General features: G+C 29.2%; 2 protein-coding genes and 3 long non-coding RNA genes across 6 annotated transcripts; 2 read left to right on the top strand and 3 right to left on the bottom strand.

The window, feature by feature from the left end:
• Positions 1-446: 446 nt before the first annotated feature.
• LOC135146635 (uncharacterized) lies at positions 447-1,463 on the bottom strand. 2 transcript variants are annotated; one of them, XR_010283892.1, is made up of 3 exons: positions 1,037-1,463; positions 830-978; positions 447-774 (listed from the first exon to the last, which is right to left on the bottom strand). It is a non-coding gene; the product is annotated as an uncharacterized LOC135146635 (long non-coding RNA). The 2 variants fall into 2 exon arrangements; XR_010283893.1 differs by having other exon boundaries at positions 447-771.
• Positions 1,464-1,707: 244 nt separating this feature from the next.
• On the bottom strand, positions 1,708-2,119 carry LOC135146615 (uncharacterized). Its single transcript, XR_010283886.1, has 3 exons — positions 2,036-2,119; positions 1,874-1,981; positions 1,708-1,799 (listed from the first exon to the last, which is right to left on the bottom strand). It is a non-coding gene; the product is annotated as an uncharacterized LOC135146615 (long non-coding RNA).
• A 38-nt stretch (positions 2,120-2,157) lies between these two features.
• LOC135146586 (WD repeat-containing protein 75-like) lies at positions 2,158-4,037 on the bottom strand. Its single transcript, XM_064078706.1, has 11 exons — positions 3,975-4,037; positions 3,786-3,922; positions 3,649-3,725; positions 3,483-3,581; positions 3,337-3,429; positions 3,003-3,165; positions 2,866-2,945; positions 2,686-2,813; positions 2,512-2,627; positions 2,336-2,461; positions 2,158-2,284 (listed from the first exon to the last, which is right to left on the bottom strand). Exons 2-11 carry the CDS (start codon positions 3,791-3,793, stop codon positions 2,158-2,160), a joined length of 1,017 nt encoding a protein of 338 aa, XP_063934776.1. The 5' UTR covers positions 3,794-3,922; positions 3,975-4,037.
• A 5,875-nt stretch (positions 4,038-9,912) lies between these two features.
• LOC135146565 (uncharacterized) lies at positions 9,913-10,583 on the top strand. The gene is made up of 4 exons (XR_010283872.1): positions 9,913-9,999; positions 10,071-10,180; positions 10,244-10,317; positions 10,500-10,583. It is a non-coding gene; the product is annotated as an uncharacterized LOC135146565 (long non-coding RNA).
• Positions 10,584-11,275: 692 nt separating this feature from the next.
• Positions 11,276-12,784, top strand: LOC135146585 (uncharacterized). The gene is made up of 8 exons (XM_064078705.1): positions 11,276-11,305; positions 11,394-11,451; positions 11,502-11,602; positions 11,655-11,772; positions 11,864-11,910; positions 11,961-12,073; positions 12,500-12,641; positions 12,695-12,784. The coding sequence occupies exons 3-8, from the start codon at positions 11,576-11,578 to the stop codon at positions 12,782-12,784; spliced, it is 537 nt and encodes a 178-aa protein (XP_063934775.1). The 5' UTR covers positions 11,276-11,305; positions 11,394-11,451; positions 11,502-11,575.
• Positions 12,785-12,869: the final 85 nt, after the last annotated feature.

The following is a 12,869-nucleotide window of genomic DNA, read 5'->3' as shown; positions in this document are numbered from 1 at the left end:
TTTTTCAATTCAGTTATTTTACTTGAGTTTCTGGAAAAACGTAAGTTTTAGTATTTATTTTATTATGTTAAGCTTATTTATTTAATATTAGAATTTATTTTTACAAAGCAATTAATTTTACTTAACTTAATTTTTGAAGTGAAGTTAGCTTCTTAGGCTATTTATATGTTATAGAAATAAGTTATCGTTTAACAAATGTTCGCTAGTTTTTGTTAAAAATTATAGGAATAAAAAAAGGTTTAAATCCTCTTATATGTATTAACTATATTGTTTTCTCTATGTAAGAGTAAACTGAGCTTTAAAGTTTTTTTATTTGTCAAAATGTATGTCAAAAGCTAGCAATTATTATATATAACTTAATAAAAAAAAAAAAGGTAAACTATCTCCAAGATAAATCATTCTTTTAAAAAATTATTTAAAAGCTGTATTACGTTAGTGAATTATTATTATCTTTGACTATTTTTCTTGTTTTTGCTATTAACTTTGTTGTTGGGACAGTGGCTGCTCTTTTTCCCGCCGAGTCCACTGCAGTGATTCCGTTCAAAGTTAATTCTTGATTTGTATTTTTATAAGAATTTAGTTTTGAACTCTTTTTTACTTTCCTTTTAAATATTTCCTTTTGAGTAACAGAGGGCGTTTCGACTTTATCGTTAATTTTTACAATTCCATTCGTATGTTTATAAATAATTTCCTCTTTGGAGGGATGTTTATCTGCAAGTAATTTATATTTATAACCTCTTAAATTACTTTCAGCGTCCTTTGGTTTGAGCTCTACTGAAAAGTAAAATAATAATAAGATCAAAAAAAAAGTTAATTGTAACAGCAATACTTTGAGCAAAAACGTTAGCCAAAAAATTGAAATCAATTGGGGCCCTTAAACTTAAGTTATGATTTGTAACTTCATCTAGAACAGCCTTAGTAGGAACCCAAGTGGGAGCGGTCGGCATTTGAAAATTCGAGAAATCTTGGATCGACTGGCTGCAAATAAAAACTTAATATATACATAATAACTAGTAAAAAGAAGAAAAAAGAGCACCTCTTAGTAGAGTCTTTAGTACACTGAAGAAGATTAGAAACAAAATGTGGAAAAAGTTGGCGAATGGGCGGCAACAAGTGAGATGGCGCGTTGAATACGCCAGTCCACGATTTTTTTTTGGTGTGGTTAGTATTATTATCATCATAATTATTGTTGTTACTGTTATTGCCACAAAGAAGAAAATCCAGATTATTACTATCAACTAAATTAATGGAGTTTTGCAACACTGACTTGGGAAATTCTGTATTCACTACCGAATCTTCTGGAGAACTTTTTATTGTGACCAAATATATATTTCGCTCCTTTTCAGTTATAACAACCAAACGTAAAGACTTTGTATTATCATATTCTAAAAAAGTTAAATTAAGAATTAAATCGTTGTACACTTCCAGAGTGCTCAAAGGCGCTGGAGATGCGGGAGAAAATAATATTATTTTTTGTCCAAGCTTAAGAAATAATAATAGTTATTAGTCCAAACGAAATCAGTTAACAAATATAATAAAATAGTTAACTTGACTTAATAACTAATCTAAATCAAGATGTCTACATTATAAAAGTATCGTTTCCACTTTTTCATAACCAAACATTGTAATATAAATTACTAAAATTAAAAAAAAATGCAAATATTATAAATGCTAAATAAATATAAGAAAAAGGGAAGTTGCCTCTCTTTTCGAAGGAGAAATATACGCAGATACTGCAAATGCGCTGTTCTGAAAACTAGAGATAAGTCGTGTAGCGTGCAGTTCACAACTCCACCAAACTTTGCAAAAAATAGATCAAATCATTTTCGACGTGAAAGACAATGTGTAGATCAGACTAGTAAGGACAACTCACCCGAACAAGTTAATAAGTTCCACACGTAACACATGGACTCGGTAATAGAAACAATATAAGGAGCTGCCCGTATGAACTTGAGTTGTCTGATAGTTTGCCCCGGAGGAACTTTTTAAGTAGAAAGCATAATAATAATAAATAATAACAATGATGAAGGCATACCATAACAGAAGGAGCCTTTTAAAGTGTTCAGGTCTGAATCCCAAAGCGTTATAGATTTCCCATAGGCAACAGCAAGCAAAGAACTTTTGTATAATATACATTAACAGTGTTATCTAAATTAACTATAAGAGCACGTGCCCGTCATGGCAAAAGTCAGCGTAAGTGGGGGGCTGACCACGGTACGCTCCCACATTCCGGCAGCTCCAGTAATAAATATCTTTATTATTAGGTATCGTTTGTCCTTCTTCGCTAATTTTATAATAATTATTATAATAACAATATCGAATAATAATAATAAACCCTTTGAAAGTGGTAGCAGTAGAATCTTTAGTTATGGTGCACTGGGCCCACACTTTAAACTTTTTGTCACTGCCGGTGGTCACGACCACGTGCTTTGCAGGGTGGTAGACGAGGCACGTAACATTGCTATATATTTTTATTATTACCATGACAATTACTTATTACAGAAAGTATACATTTCATGGGGTGAGTCGGCGCATGTATTCAAAACAAACCGAGAAACCGCAACTTCGTAAGTCCAAAATTTTAGTTGAAGTTCATTCCCAAGCTTTCCATTGTCACATCGCTCGACCTTACACAATTATGTAAGTATGCGTAGAGGTATACAAAAAATCGAAAAAAATGTTAACTGTGGCTAAGCGTGAGGCATCCCAACTAAAAACCGCATGCTCAATCACAGTTTTACTCAGTCGGGTGGATTTTTGCATAGCCAAGTAAAAGTTTCGGGGTGATACAGCCAGCGTGTCAACGTGCTTATCTTCGTAAAATATATATATGTATATATATATATTCAAACGAACAGAAGTAACCTGAAACGATATCATAAAACTGCAAGTAGCCAGGCATGGCTGGTAAAAGTAGGTAGCCCCGCCGTGGATTTACCGTAAGTCTTTTTAAAAGACATGAGGATGGAACGATAAAAAAAAAAAATTAAAGAAAGCAGTACAAAGGAAAAGAAGATCTAGCGGCGGGACCCGAGAAAACTGGGCCATGTGTTATGTTTAAAGTAGCCAATGTCAAAGAGGATACAAGGCGGACAGTGTTGTCTCCGCAAGCCAGTAGAAAGTACTTTTCATCGGGGCTTACGCGGATCCATAATATTTCTGATCCTATTATAATAAGTATATAACTGAATAAGAGAAAAAAAAGAGACGAACGATAACTCCTGCTAACAAAATCCATGTAAACAAAGACATTACTTGTTATTAAATATACAAACGGCAAGAAAACAAGAGAGTGGCCAAATCATACCAGAATTTTTCAAGTAAAAATTTATATACCCAAGCGCGGCAAAAAGTTCTTGGCTCCAGTTTGCAACTGCCATACTACAAGAACTGATTCGTTGCCTCCAGATAGAAGGTATTCCCCGTCGCCTATTATTATTCTTGTTACTTGATTAAGTCTAATATATTAACAAAAAAATTACTTGTAAAAGTTATAGTATTAACTCCGTGTGAATGCCAATGCAACTCGGAATTTAAAGGTTTCTGAGTTTCCTTATTAAAATACCAAATTTTTATCACGCCTGAAGTATATATAGTAAATAGCATAAATCTTCTAAGAATAAATATTAATAAAAAATTATGAAGTACCAATATAATCACCGGTAGCTATAAACCCTTTTTGAGGGTGAATAGCTAAACATGTGAGTCTATGATTATTTTTAAAGCTATAAAATAATGTAGTAAAATTAAAAATTAAGAAAAAGATGTACTATAAAAATAGTAACATTTTCATATTATACTGGATTCTATTCCACACAAATAGTTGCTTTCCAGAAATAAAAGCGACGAAATCACCTCTTCCGGATAAATAAAAATTGTCAACTTTGCCCTGTATTCTGGTCTGAACTTTTAACGAGGTAATCTGAAGTGTTTAAAATTAATAACAAGTAAAATAATACTACTTCCATAGACACCTTTCCTGACAACTTTGGTAACGTCACTGAATAAAGTAAAACTTGTTGTCTATTTGTGTTTTTTACTTGGCCATCAACGATTTTTTGATAATAAGAAAGAAATAATATTTGATTAGTACTACCCTTATCAACCTCTAAATGTAAAATGGGAAGACCAAGTTCGTATGTCTAAAAATAAGTCAGATTGGTAAAAAAATTTATAGTAACCAATAAAAAAAACCTTTAATAAGTTCCCATCTTCATAATCCCATAAATTGATATAACCACTTTCAGACCAAACGTAAAGCTTTAAAATTTCAATAAAGAAATATTTTAATAACATTATATAAAACAACTTGTAGGGGATTTATAGGGCTAAGGCGAACTCCAGAAACTTCTTTTTTGTTTTCAAGGGTATTAACCACAAAACCAGTTTTTGTACTTATTATTTTTATTTTGCTTCCAGAACAAACAAAAATATATCTAACCAAAAACTTTAATAAGTAAACAAAGAAAAAAAGTATAAGTTACTTTGAATCCGTTGAAAATACTGGCTCAAGTGAAACTATATCTTCACCAATTTTAAGGCAGTTTAAAAGATTATTAGGTAAAAATGGCATATCTTTATTTTATCTTTTAATTCGTTCACAAACAAAAATTATCATAATTCATTTTTGAGACGTCTAAGATTGCTAAGGTCTTAGTTAACTTCCAAAATCTATGAATCACATGGAGCACTTAGCTATTCCAATCACGTGTGAGCACAAACTTCACCATATTGGAGAATTTTAAAAGTTTTACTGACGACTTATTACTATATCAGTCACTATAACACACCAAAAGGAGTATATTACAATTCTTTATATAGCCTGCCCTAAAAATGCTATATTTAATTTTTTGTAAACTGATGTATTATTACCATAATAAAACTCATAGTTTACCAAAAATCACTTAGAAAGATTAATTATTTTGCCAAAAATCTCACTTTGAAAACTAACTTATAGGATCACTAATGGCTTATTAAATTAACCTCCGTTTTAAGCTATTTAGTTTTTTTATTTTTATAAAAAAAAAAATATTAACAAGTGTTCGAAAGAAAAAAGAAAACGCGTGCTTTAATTATAGCTGACTGAGCTACTCCCACTTGCACGTGATGTTTTTACACTAACACTATCCATCTCCTTGTGCTACATTGCAGGTCGAGTCGAATTTGTAAGTCTTTGTGTTTTAAGGGGAATGGGTAAAGTTGCTGTTCATGATAAAGTAACTGGGAAATTCCGGTTTAAATTTCAATCTTTTCGTGAACAAGTTGCTAATTTAAAAATAGATAAGCATAGACTGGAAACTTTTAAGCAAGTTCCAGAGGTTAGATTTCGAACCTATACATTTATTTTTTATAATATTTTTTAAAGTGCGAAGACTCTTTTTTTCATGAATCCTTGGAAAATTGGAAAGATCTAAACTGCACTTTGGATTTTGCTAAATTTTGTCTTGAAGTAAAATATTTTTTTGCTTGTTTACCTTCTTATATTGTTTAGTATAAAGCAAAAAATTATTGCACAAATATAAGAATTGGGAGAATCTCTAGTTTTATATCTATTTTATTTTTTTAGTTTACTTAAATAACTATGAGCTTTTGAATGTAACATTATATCTAGATAACCCCGTATGTTCTCTCCTTCCATCAGCTATTATTTCATAAAGAGAAAATATCAAGTCTTATTATAGAATACTTAAAAGCTGAAGGTAGTATGGCGCTTGTTCCTCTTCTGGAGTATGTTTTATATGTTACTCATATTATATAACACTTTATAACGCTGCAATATAGCCTAACTGTTCAACTGGCAAGAGATTTAAGACAGGAATTTTATTATTACTTTAAAAATTTTTTCGACGTTTTCATATATTTGCTAGAGAAGTCCACCGACGTGGAAGTTATTAAGGTTTTTAATTCCTTTTTCTAGATTTTTAAGTTTTATTCTTAATTTTATTTAGAGTATATTCACTTCTTTGGCTTGCCTTTTTAAGTTTCTTGGCAAGAATATCATTTCTGATATTGAGATTTACATTAGGTTTACTAAATTTTAATTTATTTAATTTATGTTTGTTTTATACCATATTTTTGAATTTTTTTTTAGAGAGTATTATTTACTTTTGGAGCGCTTTAGGAAAGATTATGTTTTACAATTTGCTGCTGAGAGTTTTGCTTATTTATTAAGGAAACTGAAAGGGCAGAGTCTCGTTAGTAAACTATTGTTTTTACTTGTTGAGTTACCGAAGTCAAAGGTTTCGGTGGATAAAGGTTTGCCTTTTGGTGATAAAAATTATTTTATTTAGAAATTATTTAATATAAACATTTCTTATGATTAGTTATTATTATTTTAAGTTATTAATTTCCCTTTTTTTTATTAGGAATTTCGAAATTACTTTTCGAGCTTTTTAAAGGAGTTAGAAAAGGCTTTTATTCGCAAACTTCTGAAATTCTGAAGCACTTGTTAGATTCGCTTATCAACATACACTCTGAAAAAGATGCCTCTTATGAGCTTAACTTCCGTCAATCTCTAAACATTCGGGTGGCCTTGATTTTTAAAGAGTTAATGATTTTACTGAAAAAGTAATTATTTTTTTATTATTAACTTAATTAAATTTTCTTTTTTTGGTTTTGCTTTTTAATTTTTTTATTAATAAAGTAATAAGATATTTAGTATTTTGATTTAAGTTTAATATAGAGGTGATGTCTTTATTGAAAAGTTTTTTTCTTTTTAGGTGTAGTATATATTATTTTGATTAACTTCTGTTTTTTAAATTTATTTATTAAATTTGTTGAAGGGTTATATTAATTAAAATACTTTTAATATAGAATAAAGTAAATAAATATACTATCATTTAGAAATAATTAAACCTAATTTTTTCGAGTTCTCGTTTCAATGGAATAAGTTTTTATATGGTTTTTGCCTTTCGGATTTTTTTTTAAGTAAGGCTAACGATTTATAGAGTTCTCCACTTTTAAAGTCTCTTACTGTATTTTTGATTTAAATTATTTATAATTAACTCTTTTAATGTTTGCTAGTTTTATTAAAAACTTGGATTACTTTAGATTTTGATTCCTTAAATTTTGTAATTATTTGTGTTTAGTTGCTTCTAATAATTACATTATTTTAGCCATTCCACACCAGAAACTTCTTGTGAAATTTGGCAAGTTCTTATAGACCATCTTTTATTTATAAACGACACTTTGTATCAGTACCACCAGCCAAAAACATCTTTGAGCGACCCATATAATAATGTGACACTCGCTGGTTTGTTGTTTGCGCTTTGGCAGGCGCTGGCATATCTTAAAGTTTGGCTGAACTCGAAAAAAATCGACCACTCTAAATGTTTACCACATTACCACCAATCACTGCAGTCTGTTTTTGATTCTTTAAAAAATGACTCGTTCAGGATTTTTTTAGAAAACAATGGATATGAAACTTCTCATCTTTTGGAAAAAGGTTGTTTTTTCTTAAAATTTATTTGTATAAAATTTTTTGAAGATGAGAACTTTTATAATAATAATTAAATTTTTAATATGGTGATGTTTTACTAATGAACTAGAGTTTATTAACAGCTGAATATTTTATTTTTATGCTTGTTCAGTACTTTTACGTTGATTGGGTTTTGTTTATTTTATAAAGTTTTGAGTCTTTACTCTGAAATGTCGTGGGAGCTTTCTTTAGGATTGGTTGCTTTAAATTTTTAGATTTGTTAAAAAATGAGTAACTTCTGGTAGTAGAAAATGCTAACCAAATTTATAAAAGAAATTCTTGGAAATACAATTATTATATTTTTTTCTATATAGTTAAGCAAATAAAACCTACAAAAAAATTTAAGTTTATATATTTCTTTTTTATCATTATTTTAATATTAAAAAATAATGTTTATATTAAGAATTCTAACAGTTCGAAATGACTATTCTTTAATGTATATTCTGGTTGTGGAGTTTAGTTCGTGAGCTGTTATAATATTTTCTGATCCTAATAGACTGTTATTACATAAAATCTCTAAAAAAAGCTTTTAGCTTTAAATAATATATAGAATATTTTAATGTTTCGGAGGAGTATACTTAATAAGAATTAGACGTAATTATTAAAAAAGTTTATTTATAGTACTTCTCCAAGTTTTTGGAACTGAAGATATTTGGTTATAATAAGATGTGCGAATGTGACTTTGTGGATAATTATCAATATTATACTATTATTTATTAGTTTGTTTTGTTATATTTCGGCTTCTGTCAAGATTTTTATACGATTATTGTTATATAAGTTTCGCATCTTAATATCAGAAGTTATAATAACTGCGAAAACTATTAAAGTAATTAAATAAGATTATTTCGTCTGTTAATGATTTATTTTTGCTTGGAGGTATCACATAATAGTTCTACTATGAATTAATTTTTAAAGAAAAATCTTCTTCTATTAACTGTATATAATCTCTATGTTATTAAAGTCCTAATTTCTATGTAAGTACGTTATAGTTGTTGTGTGTGTATTTATTGGGGCCCTTGATTTCGCCATTGTTTTTTACTATTTAGTTTTCATTATTATACATATAAATTTTTTTAAAAATACCAGAAAAAATTTAATATTATTAGAGGTGACAGTTTTGTTTTTTTAGTGTCTGAAGAAGCTTGCGACCACTTTGTTCTCCTTATCCGGTTTGCTGGGGACTCCTCGCACGCGGCACTTTACTCATCAACATTTATTGATAATCTTTTCAACCATTATATAGTGCCTCGAAGTAGAATCGTTGCCATGTGCGGTACATTTAGTAAACTTCCATCATTTTGTTTTTAACAACTGCCCAAGAGTACATGGTAGAGCACACGGTAGATGTATTTCACAGCCGTTGCTTGCCCGGTCTCGTGTCTTACCTTAATGAAAGCCACGTGGACTCTGCGTTGCTTCAAGACGTTGTACCCCTCTTATGCAAGCTGACAGGAAAAATTAACTTCTCTCTCGTCTCCAACGAAACTTGCTTAAAAGTTATTATTATTAAGAGTTTTTTAAATACCTATTCTACCTGCTGGTTATTTTTATAAGTTTAACATATTTGCTTTGTCAATATTTCTTAGTCCAACCGGCTTAATTGTAAGGAATATTTTACGAACGAGTTGGTGGGGCGCCTTCAAGATTTTAAAACGAACCCAAAATTCGTGTTTGAGGCGCTCATGGCGTTGAATGTCTTGTCCATTCCCCACAAAAACTTTAAAGGACTTATAATTGGCCTTGTTGAAAACTGGTTGGCCCAGAAAGAGGTGTTTGTGCCCTATAATAGTTAATGCTAGGTTATTATTTATTTATGAATTTTATAGCCCTCCAATCAGCGCGAGCTTTCCGTTCTCTGCTCTGCGGCTCTTCGTTGTTTGCTAAAGTAAGAAATTTAAATTTTTTTTTTTTAGTTATTTATTTTTAACTTCGTTCAGTTATTGTGTTGATTACGGTGTCGAACTTTCTGGTTTACTGGAAATTTTTATTATTTTGCTGGAAGTTTTTGATGGTTTAAACAATTTTTTATGAACGTTTTTAAAAGCTTTTGATAGTTTCGATATTTTTATTACAGAATATTGTGTTTTGGAAATAAGTTATATTTTTTTTGAGTTGACTCAGAGGCACAACAAAAAGATCTTTTCTCAGTCTCTGCTTGAAAAAGTTTATTTTACATTATTTTTATAATACCTTTCTATGCCAATTTTCATTTTATTAAGCTATTCTCTTTGGTTGAAAAAAATTTTATAAGCCCGTACAAGAAGCGGCGTCTGTTTACCTTTAAGCTTCTTTCTCTTTTTGAGGCAGAAATTCGTAAGGAGTCTCGTTTTCGAGGCTTTGAAAGTTTTGATTTTTATTTACTATTTACCATTTATTTTTTATTATTTATTATGATTATATTAGTTGGTATTGAATGCGAAAGTTACGAAGCGGACTTTGAAGAGTATCGAGGAAAACTAAAGGCACTTCGCACGATGATGATGTGCTATGAAAATAATGAAGTTCCTCCTCTTTATAGAAACGTATTTATTTGAATTTGTTATTACAATTAAATATAAGTATAATTAAAAATATTATTATATATTTATATAAGGTTCTTGTTTTATACACTTTTGGGCTTTTATATACGAACTTTAAGCCTGTGTGGGAAGGCTCTATAGCTCTTCTCCGCCAGTTCGTTTCTTCCAGACAGAGAGGCTTCTGGTTATATCCATAAAAAGAAATGTCATTGATATATTTATTTACTTACACATTATATGAGTAAAGGAAACTTTTTATAAAACACTTACGCTCTACTCACGAAGTGGTACAGCTCTTGAAAGGGAACGCCTTTCCTTTAGGTTTTTCGTTTTTTTTTGCCTTTCCGATTATTAAAGATTTTAATTAAATAAAAAAAATAAGAGACTTGTGTTGGAAAATACATTTTTATATTATTTGCTTTTAGGATACTTTTTTATAAATATTATTATACTTAAATATTTAAAAGTTTGTTATTGTTGTACGTTACTATTATATTCTGTAGAGATGCATGAAAGGGAAGAAGATTGGCTGGCTGACCATGTTGATCGCGATAGACTCGATTATCAGCATTACTTCTCACTTTTACTCGAAGTTTTTCAAGTTAATAATAATATATATATATTATTTATTATTATAACTTTTTATTTATTTATTTACCTTCAATTGTTTTTATATTACCTGCTTTGTTATTATTTTTTATTTTTACAAGTTTTATTTACATATAGAATATTGTATATATTAAATTATCATAATATATATATAATATGACAAGGACAAAAATTCGGTTCAACTACTTGAAGAGAATGCAACGGAGTTTGTTGAGTTGTTCATAATTTTTCTGGAAGAAGAATATAACGTCATTCATATTGGAGAGCACAAAAGACAAAGTCTTATCAAAGTTCTAATATGTGATATAGAACTTTTTTTCTATAGTTTACGTTATCCTTTTTTTTATGTAGAATATTACGAACGAGGAATTTTCTATTTATAAAAAGCCAGCAAATAAAAAACTTTGCTCTTTTTTGAAAGTTTTTGGTTATTATTCTTCTTACCATGATTAACTTAACTTGCAAAATTCTATTAATTATATAGAAAACCTTTCCAACCCGCGCAAGCTTAAACACTCGCATTACCTTTACGGATTCTACATTGGCAATATTATTATTATTATTATTATCATTATTATTAATATTATTATCATATGTAGAATGCTTGACCAAAGCTCATACTGAAATACAGAAGTTGGCCTTAAATTGTCTTCTATCTTTTAACTTTAATTACTTAAACCCTTATAAGGACCTTTTATTAGTAAATAATAATAATAATAATAATAATAATAATAATAATAATAATAATAATAATAATAATAATAATAATAATAATAATAATAATAAAGGATTTGTCAGACGAGAGCAAATTTCGAGAAGCTCTCAGCAAATTTTACAGTTATAACGGTTCTTTTTATAACAATAAATCATAGTAATAATATTAATAAAAGTAACAGAAGCTGGCAATGGGGTTCATCCCAAGCATCGGACATCTTTATTCCGCGTGGTCATCCCTATTCTTTATTCACACATGCTTTCCCGTGGCAAAGGGAACAAAGTATTACTATTATAATTAAGTTATCATTATTTATTCATAATATTACTATTAGTCTATAACAAAGTCTAGAAGATTTGGCGTTCTGAGTTTCCTGCCTTCACTAGAAAATTCTGAGTTGACAGCTTTCATTGATTTTCTCTGCCGCAACTTTCATTATGAAAAAACTTTAAGTTTGGCTACTTTGTTATTATGTTTTATTTATTTTAATCGTTTTTAATGATGCTTTTATGTAGATTATTATATTATAATTATTTACTTTAGCTGTAAGAGAAGTTGATATCGAAAGTGTTGTGCCCCTTGCCAGACAAGTACTACTTATAATAATTATAATAACTATCGTAATAACAATAGTAAACAGCTTGGACTTTTAAATATTGTTTCTGATATTTTCAAGCAAGTGCGAACAAAGCTATCGCCTTTTGTTGTTAAAGTCGGAGTTATCCTTTTACGTTTAATAAGTGATGCCCAATGGTATTTTTATAATTGTTATTGAAATTTATATACAAGATAAAGTTAAGGACAAATAACGTTAAAAAAAAGTAAAGCACAATTTTCTTAATCTTTTATTTTATAGAATTCTCAGCTAGCGTGTTCTTAGAGTACCAGTTAATAATAAAAAGTTACTATACTACTAATAAAGTATATTAGTTGTTTTATATGTGTACATGAGTAGAATGTCATATAATAATAGAATTTTGAAGCTTTTATAGTTTGATAATATAAAAGTATATCAAAGTAATTGGATTATAAGTTATATTTAATATAGAAAATTGTTAAATTTATTAATTAAAAAGCAAATTAAAAGTTAAATGGCTTTATAAATACATTAATAGAAATTTAAACCTTACAGTTTGTGAATAAAAAAGTTGCCGCGTTATTAATTTTAAATTTTTGAAGGCTTATGACTTATAAGAAAAGTTTGCTCAGCGAAAAGGTTGCCTCTTCCTTGCGAGAAATTCGAAATCGCGGCATAAACACGTTCGCGCTTCTCTGCGAGATCAGCGAAGACTTATCATTGGAACCTTTCATACCATTCATAGTATCTTTTGCGGGTTTTCCTCTCAACTTTTTAATGAAGCTTTTGCGTAATAGTATGAAGCCATTATACTTCCCAGACTGCCTTTTCTTCTTCAAGACAACTTTCAACACCCTTCTGGCTTAATAACGGCAACTTTTATATAACATACACATACCTACACACACATATATATATATTTAATATTTTTTTATTATGCGTAGCTCTTTTTGTATTGGAGTAGAAGTCGTT

The sequence above is a fragment of the Zophobas morio genome, unplaced genomic scaffold (genome assembly GCF_036711695.1).
Source record: "Zophobas morio isolate AGI-343-1 ecotype UQ-CSIRO unplaced genomic scaffold, CSIRO_AGI_Zmor_V1 ptg000243l, whole genome shotgun sequence".
Lineage (NCBI taxonomy): Eukaryota > Metazoa > Arthropoda > Insecta > Coleoptera > Tenebrionidae > Zophobas > Zophobas morio.
The sequence above is the reverse complement of the archived record's forward strand: the minus strand, read 5'-3'. Positions and strand labels throughout refer to the sequence as shown.